At 38.2% G+C, this 15,327-nt stretch overlaps 1 protein-coding gene across 2 annotated transcripts; it reads left to right on the forward strand.

The window, feature by feature from the left end:
- The first annotated feature begins 236 nt into the window (after positions 1-236).
- Positions 237-14,611, forward strand: LOC137265246 (3'-5' exoribonuclease 1-like). 2 transcript variants are annotated; one of them, XM_067800600.1, is made up of 7 exons: positions 237-280; positions 4,466-4,626; positions 9,393-9,603; positions 10,164-10,247; positions 11,065-11,174; positions 11,560-11,661; positions 13,266-14,611. In XM_067800600.1, exons 2-7 carry the CDS (start codon positions 4,574-4,576, stop codon positions 13,693-13,695), a joined length of 990 nt encoding a protein of 329 aa, XP_067656701.1. In that variant the 5' UTR covers positions 237-280; positions 4,466-4,573; the 3' UTR covers positions 13,696-14,611. The 2 variants fall into 2 exon arrangements, with proteins under 2 accessions (XP_067656701.1, XP_067656700.1); XM_067800599.1 differs by having other exon boundaries at positions 242-393.
- The last annotated feature ends 716 nt before the right edge of the window (positions 14,612-15,327 follow it).

Genomic DNA, 15,327 nt, shown 5'->3' on the forward strand with positions numbered 1-15,327 from the left:
GAGGAAAGAACAGCAAACGAAATCTTGGAAAATGCATAATGGTCCATAAATATTCTGAAGAGGAAACATTTAAATGACCAGATTGAATGTTTAATTTCATTACATTCATCATCTAATGTAAGATATACAGTATGGTGTTCTAAATAAACGTCAGAATCACAAGCATTTTCAAAGCAAAAGGCCTATTGTCTTAAAATTGAATTTCGTTTAATCTGTAAGTTAACTTTTTTAATGTAATGTGGGTGTTGTGTCCGTATTTTACCAGTTGGCAAAATGGAAGGTAAAGTGGAGAGAAAACTTTGTTCCAAGAGTGATCAGCCGTTAAGGGAACAAAATGAGGAAGAAAAGGCGAAAACCAGTGATTCTTTAACAATAACAAAGAAGGAAATTGATGTAGGTTCATATATTTGCTTGAAGTGTCGTATGCCGCTAACATTTTATGTCGTCCATTTTTCGATCACAACAACTTGAAAACTTGTGCAACTCCATCCGGTTGCCGCCCATCGGCAGTGTTGAAAGTGGCATATACTGGCGTCTCCTATTCTCGCGGTACTCTCGTATATCGTCTGGAAAAATAATACAAACAGTTCTTTTCGTATCTATGCTTGTTGTTTTGAAATGAAGAGATTATCCCTCTAACATCTGCATCTATCAACTGCCTGATCCTTCAGGTGTATCATCGCACTTTAGCTCGATGAAAAACATGGTCGTCCACCGCTGACTTTTTGAGGCGTCTACCATTTTCGCGGCAATACGAGAAAGTAACGTTATTAGGTGTAAGGAAGGGGAATCTTATCGGGAAGGGCAGGGAAGAGTTACGATTTTTCAAAGCTGGTTAATGCTCCCGAATATTCATTACACTGCAACATTTTGATAATTCACAGATTTGGGGCAGTTCCTAGTTACCAGTCAATGATGTAAACAACAGGGAAAGATATCTGCCCTTAACCCCTGTATTTTTAAATTCATTCTATGTCTAGTAATAGATGGTTCAAGAGAAAGCCTACCCCAAACCTCACCTTAATCCTAACACTAAACCTAACATAATGTTAAATCTAAACCATGATCCATGGGTTGAGGATGGAGCTTTAACCTACCCAAGTCTGTCTCACAGTCCCAGAAACACATTGTTTTCCCGACTGCCAAGTCCTCTCTGCAATGCTATAGCCCTGAATGAAGCAACACTAGATTTCCTCAAGCTCTGAATCTCTGGTCTCTCTGGGGCTCATTTTCAATTTATATGGGTTAGTTTGTTATGATCAAAATTACATATATTCAGAGACTAAGCATTAGTCTCACCCTAACCAAACACCATACCACAACCAACCCTGGATTGAATAGGTACACAAGGTGTATGAAGCTAGAGTGGGTGATGACAGCTGATGAGCTACAGTAATCTGCACCCTCTACACTGCACTCTTGCTGATATTTCTTATTAGACTCCCCAGTTATGACTGTATGTGCAACGTCAACAACACTCCCCTTTTAATAACAGAGAAAAAACAAGCACAGCTTAATGTAGCTTCATGTGCTTAGAAGTTAATAAAAGACAAACCCTTAGTATCTTAGCATACTATCAGCCACCCTATTGTATTCTAATCAGACTCACAAATACACTGTAACAACACCATACCAGCTTTTGCATATTTTCACTCTCTTTTATCTGCTGTTTTTACATACATGCTTAAAGGGGCAGCAATTTCTGTGGACTGGTGTAAATTTTTGTTATTGTTTTTCTCCCATGAGTACCTGGATGATATCCCAGAAATCATGACTGGTTCGTGACCTCTGCTGTGCAGTCCGTATGCACAACACATAGTTTAATTATAGACAGATCAACTAAGGTGAAGTCATTTTTACTTCATTACAAATGTATTATGAAAACAAATGAAACACTTTAAAGGTTAATCATCTGCCAATGGTAGAAATGGTAGAAAGCTATTAGGACGGAAAAATAACTAAGCCAATGTACGTCTCTATATTTTGTCTCATAATCCTAAATTAGTTTATTGTCATATTTGTATGATTTTGAAAATTAAGAACACATGGTCTGCTTATTCTTACAGTAAATTTCTAACATGACAGCAACATTTATACATTGTATAGATTGCCAATGTGGATCCTATTTCACACACATACGCGATCTGGTGTGTGTTTTCTGTCATATAGATTCTGCTGAATGCTACAACAAATAAATTAAAACAAAATTCAAGTAATGAATGTAAAACAGACTAATTTTATAGCAACAATGTCAGGCTTCTACCTTGTTCAGGAATGTATCCATCAATATCCACATAAGAGAAATCGTATTCCATTCATCTGCAGCTGGGAAATAATCCTGCTCTGTGTCGTGTTTCTTACAACAGTCTAATTTGCGAAAAAGTGACACATCGTTTCACGTCTTTCACGTTGGTGAAAACCTGATAAACCTCTCATTGGTCACCCAAGATAGCACACCTGGCAACTAATTGTATGATGTCCGCCATTCTAAGTAATTTAGTTAAGCAATAATGAGCAATCAATCAATCAATGCAAGGGTGGTTAATTCTTTGAAGGGAGGATGTTGTTTTTACACTCGCACTTTACGACAGGGTGTAGTCAGTATAAATTAGTACATCTACACACACTGCCTTTTGACAAATCCGCTAGAAGATAAAAGTAATTAATCTATCAGTGTGTTATCGGTTAATCGTTTTATCGATGTTTGTTTTTGTAACTCAGCTGATAAACCCTCTTGCATCACTTACATGCACATATTACATAACATACAATACATTTGCCATTACAGACCTTAATTTATAATGTTGAGTATTTACTCCAGACAAGAGAAATGCCAAATGGGAACCTTTGTTGAGTAACCGAAGTGGTGTTACTACTAATTATACCTTTTATAAATTCATTAACTGACCATCAAGAGAATGATGACAAATAACATGTGTAGGTTTACACCATCAAACGCGAGTTACAGCAAGGAAGATGTAATCTCTGTGTCGCATGTGGCCTGAAAACACTTATGGGTCGAAACTGTTTTGAGGATACCAACAGAACTTCGTTACATGAGGAATGCATACAGGCATTTGCTGTGTACTTGGGTAAATAGGTGTAATAAGGGTTTTTTTTTACGTAAGAAAATTTTCAGACTTCTCTACCAAAGGGAAAGTCATCATTTTTTGTTTACGAATTCAAATAAATCACCAGTGTGTTTTTATTATCATAAATAATAAACCAGGGCAGTTACCATAGTTACCAAAATTTACGTATGATATTTCCTATCACAGCTGAACCAACACTCAAAACTACCTAAATATAAAGCTTTACAATCTTTCGGACTGAAACAAATGGCTTGCTACGTGCCTGTAGACATCATATTTTCATGTAACTTGATTAAATATCGAGGTGAAAAACACAGAAATAGGATCAAATTGGATCAGTCACTATACCATCCAAACATCCGAAAAAAACTACACTGCTGGGATATTTTGTTACGATCAGACAAGGAATGCCATGGATATTTTTAAATAATGGCATATGATGGGCATCCGGCCTCCTGACTGTTTAGGTGAAGAAATTCTGCTAATATGGACAGGAGCCCAGTCCCTTTGTCCGTCACGGCCGAGGGAGCGGGCGCTGACCAATTTGCAGTTTGGTTTTGTAATTAGACTGTTGGCGAGAAACATTCGCTCCGCATCAGTACCCCTTTAAAATCATGACAGTGGCTTCTTGTACATTGCTAGTATATATAGTATATATATATATTTCCTGTTTAACTGTTAATCAGCATCCACCTGATGAAGGGTGTTTTGTGTAAATAATAAAGATGAGGTGACATACATAACACTTTGTCTTATATTAGAATACCAACTTCTAAATGCCTCTCAAGAATCTGCTCAGAAGTTACTCTAAAACTCCACCTGGGTACAAAATCACGAGCCACCAAATTGTGTCATTCAACTTCATTCATCAAACAGTCTCTATTAAGTAAAACATCATTTGATAATATTCATATGTGCTGCATACTGTCAGGTAAATGTTTTCAGCCATATTAAAGTGAATGAGTCATTCAGGGGAAGCAACAGTATTTTTGCGGAATTCAGAATTTATGATACCGATACACTTATGCACATTAAATAAAAAAACGTATTCCCTTAATTTTTGCAAATAACATGTTAGAACCAACTCAATTTACAGAATATCTGACATAATTAATAAACATCATTGATGGTATGCAACTGTTTTCTATCAAAGTGATGATTCTAAACATTTAAATATTTCTTTATAAATACTTGCAGTCACTAAATTGATTATAAAGTGATTATAATCTTTATAAAAGTGAGTATCCCATGAAACATCGTGTAGTTTGCAATATTACATTACATTTTAGATTAGAATTGCTCTTGAATTATTTATTACATGTATACCCATCATATCTAAGGTTTGCTGTATTGAATTGTCTTTTTTCGTACAGAGGGCCAAAACTGATCATTCTAAGCCCAGGAAGGACGTGGCAAGTGCAGGGGAGTTTTCTGATCCAGTGTACAAGAAGTTGGCTAGGCTGAATGGAGAGGTCAACAAGATGACTAAAGACCAACTGAAAGCAAAACTGACAGAACTGAAACTAGACACCAAGTATGCCATTTTCATTTGTGTTTTCTTTGATACAATGTATGAACAGGGGCCTAGTATGCTGAGTATCTGGGTAAAATAAATTTCAAATTACACATTGAAAAATAATTGTAGTGTACCAGTTGTTCATTTAAATGTTGGGATATGCAAAACGTTTAAAAATGCGTATGGAATATATGTATAAAAATTGTTTTCGTAATGAAAAGGACATCGGTTGCTCTCAAGTTGTGCTGTCAGTATGTGATGAGTGTTTTTATATGAAATCATTATATTTAAGTTGGTTTTGAGTAGATATGACATACGGCACATAATACCTACTTACTCAGTCACATTTTCTTAGCTGAGTAAAATGACTGAAATTTGAAAGCAGTGGATAATGAAAATGAAATACCAACTCAACATTCATAATACCCGCTCAACATTCGTAATACCCACTCAACATTCATAATACCCACTCAACATTCGTAATACCCACTCAACATTCGTAATACCCACTCAACATTCATAATACCCGCTCAACATTCGTAATACCCACTCAACATTCATAATACCCGCTCAACATTCGTAATACCCACTCAACATTCATAATACCCACTCAACATTCGTAATACCCACTCAACATTCGTAATACCCACTCAACATTCGTAATACCCACTCAACATTCATAATACCCACTCAACATTCGTAATACCCACTCAACATTCATAATACCCACTCAACATTCGTAATACCCACTCAACATTCGTAATACCCACTCAACATTCATAATACCCGCTCAACATTCGTAATACCCACTCAACATTCATAATACCCACTCAACATTCGTAATACCCACTCAACATTCATAATACCCACTCAACATTCATAATACCCACTCAACATTCGTAATACCCACTCAACATTCGTAATACCCACTCAACATTCATAATACCCGCTCAACATTCGTAATACCCACTCAACATTCATAATACCCGCTCAACATTCGTAATACCCACTCAACATTCATAATACCCACTCAACATTCGTAATACCCACTCAACATTCATAATACCCACTCCACATTCATAATACCCACTCAACATTCATAATACCCGCTACACATTCATAATACCCACTCAACATTCATAATACCAACTCAACATTCGTAATACCCACTCAACATTCATAATACCCACTCAACATTCATAATACCAACTCAACATTCGTAATACCAACTCAACATTCGTAATACCCGCTCAACATTCGTAATACCCACTCAACATTCATAATACCCGCTACACATTCGTAATACCCACTCAACATTCATAATACCAACTCAACATTCGTAATACCCACTCAACATTCATAATACCCACTCAACATTCATAATACCAACTCAACATTCGTAATACCAACTCAACATTCGTAATACCCGCTCAACATTCGTAATACCCACTCAACATTCATAATACCCGCTACACATTCGTAATACCCGCTCCACATTCATAATACCTGCTCAACATTCATAATACCCGCTCAACATTCGTAATACCCACTCAACATTCATAATACCCACTCAACATTCGTAATACCCACTCAACATTCATAGCACCCACTCAACATTCATAATACCCACTCAACATTCGTAATACCCGCTACACATTCATAATACCCGCTCAACATTCGTAATACCCACTCAACATTCATAGTACCCACTCAACATTCGTAATACCCACTCAACATTCATAGTACCCGCTCAACATTCGTAATACCCACTCAACATTAGTAATACCCACTCAACATTCATAGCACCCACTCCACATTCATAATACCCACTCAACATTCGTAATACCCGCTCAACATTCATAATACCCGCTCAACATTCGTAATACCCACTCAACATTCATAGTACCCGCTCAACATTCGTAATACCCACTCAACATTCATAGTACCCGCTCAACATTCGTAATACCCACTCAACATTCATAGTACCCAGTCAACATTCGTAATACCCACTCAACATTCATAGTACCCACTCAACATTCGTAATACCCACTCAACATTCATAATACCCACTCAACATTCATAGTACCCGCTCAACATTCATAGTACCCGCTCAACATTCATAATGCCCACTCAACATTCATAATACCCACTCGACATTCATAGTACCCACTCAACATTCATAATACCCACTCAAAATTCGTAATACCCACTCAACATTCATAGTACCCACTCAACATTCGTAATACCCACTCAACATTCATAATACCCACTCAACATTCGTAATACCCACTCAACATTCATAATACCCACTCAACATTCGTAATACCCACTCGACATTCATAATACCCACTCAACATTCGTAATACCCACTCAACATTCATAATACCCACTCAACATTCGTAATACCCACTCGACATTCATAGTACCCACTCAACATTCATAGTACCCACTCAACATTCATAATACCCACTCAACATTCGTAATACCCACTCAACATTCATAGTACCCACTCAACATTCATAATACCCACTCAACATTCATAATACCCACTCAACATTCGTAATACCCACTCAACATTCATAGCACCCACTGAACATTCATAATACCCACTCAACATTCGTAATACCCGCTCAACATTCATAGTACCCGCTCGACATTCATAGTACCCACTCAACATTCATAATGCCCACTCAACATTCGTAATACCCGCTCAACATTCATAGTACCCGCTCGACATTCATAGTACCCACTCAACATTCATAATGCCCACTCAACATTCGTAATACCCGCTCAACATTCATAATACCCACTCAACATTCGTAATACCCACTCGACATTCATAGTACCCACTCAACATTCATAATACCCACTCAACATTCATAATGCCCACTCAACATTCGTAATACCCGCTCAACATTCATAGTACCCGCTCGACATTCATAGTACCCGCTCAACATTCATAATGCCCACTCAACATTCATAATACCCACTCAACATTCGTAATACCCGCTCAACATTCATAGTACCCACTCAACATTCATAATACCCACTCAACATTCATAATACCCACTCAACATTCGTAATACCCGCTCAACATTCATAGTACCCGCTCGACATTCATAGTACCCACTCAACATTCATAATGCCCACTCAACATTCGTAATACCCGCTCAACATTCATAATACCCACTCAACATTCGTAATACCCACTCGACATTCATAGTACCCACTCAACATTCATAGTACCCGCTCAACATTCATAGTACCCGCTCAACATTCATAATACCCACTCAACATTCATAATACCCACTCAACATTCATAGTACCCGCTCAACATTCATAATACCCGCTCCAAGAAATTACAGTGGGTATGGTAGCCACATACGCTAAATCATACCTGGAGCTCTGCTGTCTGTATTAAGAGACAATATGGCCATTGGAGTTGTCTGGTAGTTCAATGTTTATTGAAGGCCTTGGTTTCCAACAGTTGCTCGTGTGTAAAAGTGATGAGATGGAAACAGTGTTTCAGCTATATCACTCAGCATTATCTCAATGTTGATGGAAAGCTCAGTGTTCTCACTATGGTTACTTTATTCAAGCATAACCATGGTCAGTCATAAAACGTAATGGGTGATGACTTTGAAATGTTGCCTTGGTAGGTAGGCCCTGTGTAGCCCATATGTATCATAAAAGCTGAAGGGAGAGACGTAATGGGTGATGACTCTGAAATGTAGATTTGGTAGGTAGGCCCCTTGTAGCCCATATGTATCATAAAAGCTGAATGGAGAGACATAACGGGTGATGACTTTGAATTGAAATGTAGATTTGGTAAGTAGGCCCTGTGTAGCCCATATGTATCCTAAAAGCTGAAGGGAGAGACATAATGGGTGATGACTCTGAAATGTTGCTTTGGCTGGCAGTCTCCTTGTAACCTTGGTTAGTCATAACAGGTAAGAGCAGTAAGGTAGCTTCATGCTTAGAGTGTCAACTCACACCAAATACCCTGGTTCGATGTCGAACATGGGTGAAGTCCATTTCCATTGTCCAGCTATTGCTGGCATATTGCCTTAACAGCATAAAACCATACTCACTCATATCAGTGTTCACGAATAGCGTCTGACCCTCTGACAAATCTGGCAGATTCACCAGTGGTCAGACAGAAATCACCAACCCGCCAGTCCCAGTGTCTGACTGAATATTTCACAATGTCTTTTAGTGAAGTTGATATTTGCGGCATGTGACACTTGTGTGCTGTTTAGAAATCTTATGTTTGTTATCATATATGTTAATAATTTCAATGCCCATCATACGAAATGTTAAATCTGAAATGTTTGGGTAACTTTATTCTGTGGGTCCTGTGAATTTTCAGTGGGTCAGAAATAGATCTGAAACTTACAGGACCCAGAGTCCTGATACTTTGAAACACCATCGTGAACACTGACTCATATGAGGTAATGAAATTGATTGGATGGTCAGGCTTTCATCACAATATCAATCATTAGATTGTCAGAACCATCCTTAATTATTTATAGGCCACCATCTTCATGGATGGTTAGTATAGTGGTAATGTGTTTGCTCGTCATGCTGAAGACCAAGGCTTGATTCCCACATGAGTACTAAGGTTGAAGCCCATTTCTGTTTTTTGTTTTTTTCTTCTGTGATATTGCTGGAATGTTTCTAAAAGCGGCATTAAACCATATTAACATACTACAGGTCACCATCACTTAGCTTGAATTGTGATGCAGCATTAAACAGCTGTAAGCTCAATGTATGCTGTATTGCAGCGGAGTGAAGGAAGTCCTGAAACGGCGACTAAAGAATTTCTACAAGAAGCAAAAGTTAATGAAGGCGCGCATCAAGCCCCCTGGCAGAACCAAATATGACTTCCTTGTTGTCATTGACTATGAAGCCACATGTGAGAGAGAGGTGGATGATTATCAACATGAGATCATCGAGTTCCCGGCCATACTCATAGATGTTGCCGACATGAGCATTGTGAGTTGGGATGATCAATAACTAAACGTCATTACTAGTCAAGATTCTGTATGTGGAGTTTTAAGTCAGGTCCTATTGCAAGGAATAAACATGTTCCTTGTTCACTATCTCAAGATATGAAAATCTTCAATTCAGATTTGAATACTGTATTCTTGTGCAGTTAATTTGATTATTCTTTTACGTTTCATTAGTGAACTGAATTCTGTAAGAAATGGTTGTCTTGCATGAGCTAGATTTGATCCTTGGAATTTGACAAAGTAAAACACATTTCAACCTTGAACATGTTTCAGTGTCATCTACAGTAGTCCTGATGAATTTCCAATAATCATGTGAAAGGCTGCGACAAAAGACAGAAAATATTTCCCATTTTGAGTTAAAAAATCATCTATTTGCAAGCATAAGAATATTATGAAAATCCATTTGCGGACAGCATTGCAATATCTTTTCAAAATTGCACAAAGGTTCATATTATGGATTCCTAGATAAATCAATGAGTTGAGAGGTCCTTGATATCTAACTAACTTGCTTCCTGTATATGTATGGATGGTGTTTGTTGTCAGGCAGATGAGTTCCACTCCTACTGCAGGCCTGTGTTGAACCCCAGGCTGACAGACTTCTGTGTACAGCTGACAGGCATCACACAGGTAACTTGTCACACTTGCACACAGGTATCTTGTCATACTTGCTGTATATAAAGACAGATAACTTGTCATATTTTCTGTATATACACACAGGTAACTTGTCATATTTTCTGTATATACACACAGGTAACTTGTCATACTTGCTGTATATACACACAGATAACTTGTCATATTTGCTGTATATACACACAGGTAACTTGTCATATTTTCTGTATATACACACAGGTAACTTGTCATGTTTGCTGTATATACACACAGATAACTTGTCATATTTGCTGTATATACGCACAGGTAACTTGTCATACTTGCTGTATAGACACAGGTAACTTTTCATATTTGCTGTATACACACAGGTAACTTTTCATATTTGCTGTATACACACAGGTAACTTGTCATATTTGCTGTATACATACAGGTAACTTCTTATACTTACAGATAATATGTTCCTACATACATAGAGAAAATTTATCCTTCTCACTACCTTAAAACAGGCAGCTTATCCTACTTTTGACCTCCACATAGGTAACTTATCCTTCTTCCTACATACACACAGGTAACTTGTCATTCTTACTACCTTAACACAGGTAACCTATCCTTTTTACTACCTTAACGCAGGTAACCTATCCTTTTTACTACCTTAATGCAGGTAACGTATCCTACTTCCTACATGCAGACAGGTAACTTATCCTTCTTACTACCATGACACAGGTAACTTATCCTACTTAAAACTGTCACAAAGGTAAGCTGTCACACCTGATATTTTTGGTGATATCTGACATATTCCCAGACCACTCTGATTACTTTGAGTTGTGTTATTCAGACACAAGTGGCAGCTGCACCAAAGTTCCCGCAGGTTCTGACATCTTTCTCAGAATGGATGCAAGCTCACCATCTAGGAGATGGACACTCATTCGCCATTGTCACAGATGGGTGAGCATGATGTCTTGCTCTTTGAGTTACTTATCTTATTCTTGTAATATGTGTCTGAGTGTATGGCGTGTTGACTGTTACTTTTCAAAGGCCCAGTAGTAGTGTTTTTTCATTTGGTTCCCAGGCCAAGGCAGCTACAATATAAGTTGTTGGAACATAGCTTACAGTTTCAGTAAACAATAGCCTAGTGGTTAAAGTGTTTGCTCATCAGACCAAAGGCTTGGGTTCAATTCCATATGTGGGTGCAATATGTGAAGCCCATTTCAGGTGTCCCCTTCTGTTATATTTCTGGAATATTGCTAAAACTGAACGTGAAAATGAACTCACTCATTAAAGGCTACTCACTCAATTACTCTCACTCACTCACTCACTCACTCACTCACAGGCCATGGGACATGAGTCGCTTCCTACATATGCAGTGTCAGTTCAGTGGCCTTGACTTCCCGCGGTGGGCTCGCAAGTGGGTCAACATCAGGAAAGTCTACAGGTAATACCGATGATCATGTGAATTAATCTCCTACCTGACTGCTATGTAATACAGCTGTTGATAACATATTGTTGTTCAGTACCACAATCAACAATTTGCAGCTATATGAAGATAATCTGTCTATAAGCATGACTGGACCAGACAATCCAGTGATCATCCTCCAGATCTCCAGAGTATACGTTCCAATAAATCTCCACTATACCCTGGATGCATCTACGGTTCACAGTAGCCAATCAGCTAAGACACCGTGGCAACAGAGCTTGCCATTGTCAACAAAGATAGCAGTTACAACTGTTTGTTTGTTTACAATGCGACTGGGTAAATCATACAGACAAAACGTTTACAAAAAATGCAAGAACTCCTTCTACCTCTTTCAGAGAACCTCTTCATCATATGTGTTGCCAAGTTTAATCGGTTAGATAATTTAAATAGCGAAAGTGAATTGTGGTTGGTACGCTCAACTTCCTAGCGTTGACACCTGATGGATAAAAAGCCAGCCAAGAAGGGTAATAAATTCAAGGACGGTGCCATAGATACATCCAGGGTATTGTGGAGATTTATTGGAACGTATACCCTGGAGATATCGGGGATGTACTGTGATTGACATTATGAGTATTGATCTATGCAAAAGGGATAAAATGATGAGGTTTCATCCAAATCAGGAGTCTGACCACTCTATCCTTGAAATTGCCTCATATACCAACATGGGCTACTGATGAAGACATCTTCACAGGTCCCTCATTCTGAAGCAAATGTCATCACAGATTAAATAATGCCCAATTTCTTTAGTAAACCTGATATCTGTAAGTACCCTGACTTTCTAGGTAGTAGTTGCCATACACATATATGTATGTTTTGAGTTTATTTATAACAATGACCAGGAATATCTGAAAAATGTAAATTTATTAATGTAATGTGAAGCATGTGCTTTTCAGACATAGCCTGCAAAACAGTTCCTAAGTACACCTTCTCTTCTATTAGGTGAATTCATTTAAACACTACCTTGTCTTCTTCAAGTTTAACACAAAAGGTCCACCTACGTTAGTGTGACATTCTGTATTTATTACATACACATTTTATGACACAGGGCCCTTATTCTCGAAATGTTCATAACCATAAGAATTCTAAACTTTATTCATAGCCAATATGTTAAGAATGGGCTTAAGAAGTTTGTTGGGGTACAAACATGAAATGAGCCGGTTTCGAGAATAGCTAATCAGGTTCTTTTAACCCAACTGTTTGAGGATACCATGACATACGTATCACACCTGTATATATGAGATTTTATTTCCCCTTCTTGCATTATCAGTCAAGTGGCATGTCCTGATTATGAATGAGACAGAACAGAATGGTATTTGACACAAAACAACTACCACTTAATAATGATATTGTCTCAATGGTTTTGTTTGGATCTGAATACTCCAGAACATCAGCAAAGGTAGATCCCTAGCCATGCAATACAGAAATCAGTGCAACACACAATTAGGCTCAGCTTGCTCTATTGCACTGCTGGATTGCTATCGTAAATGGGCATGTAATATATTTTTACTCTAATGTAGTTTTATGAGATATGTGAAGTAATGGCAATTGTTTTATTTTTCCAGCAACTTTTACCAGTGTCGTCGATGTGGTATTGAGGCCATGCTCATCAGCCTGGGAATGACCTTTGAAGGTCAGCTTCACTGTGGGCGTGATGATGCTAGGAACATTGCTCGCATCGCATTACGACTTCTCAATGATGGTGCTACTCTCAAAATTAATGAGTATCTAACACAAAGCACTAACCATCGACAAGACAGGACAGGCGAAGTGGAAAATGTTTCCCCTTCAAATCCAATACCTTCAGATATTTGCTCAGAGGATGAGTTGGAAACAGGAGATGGTGCAAAGGTCACTGATGAGGTTAGAGCAAAGGTCAAGGTCAACAAGGTTGTTTCAGAATTGTCAAGTGGTGTCAAGCAGCTCTCCCTTCAGGATGAACAGGATGATGGTATTGAAGATTTGCTGGCTTACTACAAACTGCAGTCTTCCTAACAGACACCAGTGTAAGGCTGTAATGCTATGGAAAGTGCATTGTGCTTCACCAGTTCCACTGTTTGGATGACGTTGTCATTGCATCTAATGATCTGATTGGATCATGATGAACCCTCTCAGTAGAAGCGTTGTGGACAGTATGAAATTAACTTATCAGAAATAAGTTGAGGATGCTGTGGCTTGAGGATGCCATGGGTGATGTTATCAGTGTTTCTTCTGAGCTGATTGGATGATGTTATCGGTATTACTTCTGAGCTGATTAGATGATGTCATCAGTGTTTCCTCTGAGCTGATTCTTCTGAGCTGATTAGATGATGTCATCAGTGTTTCCTCTGAGCTGACTGGATGATGTTATCAGTGTTTCTTCAGAGCCAATTGGATGATGTCATCAGTGTTTCTTCTGTGCTGATCAAATGATGTTATCAGTGTTTCTTCAGAGCCAATTGGATGATGTCATCAGTGTTCAGAATGTCATCAATATTCTTTCTTCTTCAGAGAGGTGCGGTAGGGTAGCCTAGTTGTTAAAGTGTTTGCTCATATCTGGTGTCCTCCTTCCTCTACCCCCTGATTTTGCTGGAATATTGCTGAATGCTGTGTCACACCATACTCACTGTACTTCTGAACTAATACAATATCTTGAATGCATCTACTGCCAATTGGATGATGTCAGTTAAATGAGGACTTTTTCCATTTGACAATGACCTGGCAAATTTAAGTCAATTTATATGATTATTATCAATGAAAAATATGAATGAAATTCAATAGTACAATGATATAGAAGATATTAAAGAATGTGTTGAATTCCTATGATCTTGTAAATGAGCCTGATGTTAAGTTTGATAACTGTATTTATTGTTGATATGTTTTTCACTTCACTTTGTTGACAAGCACAAATACATTTCTCGAAACTGAAAAAGGAAGTTGTTTAGTGTTATTTTGTTGTGTTGGAGTGTGTGTGTGTATAAGACTGTAAAGATATCTGATCTTTAGCCCCCATGAGGATTCAAAGTTAGGATAAATAGTGCTTAAAGTGTTCACTCATCTTGCCAAAGGCAAGAGTTCGATCCCCTACATGGGTACAATGTGTTAAACCCATTTCTAGAATATTTCTAAAAGCTGCATAAATACAGAACTCACTCATATATTAGTATATAGACTTTCTTGTCCCATATACCAGTGTATGCTCTCTTGTCCCATATTTGAGTATATGGTCTCTCTTGTCCCATACATCAGCATACAGTCTCTCTTGTCCCATATGGCTGCTTAATGTCTCTCGTCCCATATGGCTGCATAGGGTCTCTCTTGGCCCATATATCAGCATAGGGGCTCTCTTGTCCCATATAGCTGCATAAGATCTCCCATTTCCCATATTTCAGCAGCCTCCCATGTCACCTATTTCAGCATATGGTCTGGCATCCCATATTTCAGCTTGCAGTCTCTCTTGACCCATATTTCAGCATAGTCTCTCTTGTTCCATATATCAGCACATGGTCTCATCACCAATGTCAGTATATGGTCTCTTTTGTCCCATATGTATCTGTAATGGTCTCTCTTGACCCATATATCAATGTATGGTCTCTTAAATACTGACAGGTACCTACCTGCCTTAATGCGGCTTTATGGCAGTTAACA

This window comes from Haliotis asinina, chromosome 15, assembly GCF_037392515.1.
Source record: "Haliotis asinina isolate JCU_RB_2024 chromosome 15, JCU_Hal_asi_v2, whole genome shotgun sequence".
In the NCBI taxonomy this organism is placed as follows: domain Eukaryota; kingdom Metazoa; phylum Mollusca; class Gastropoda; order Lepetellida; family Haliotidae; genus Haliotis; species Haliotis asinina.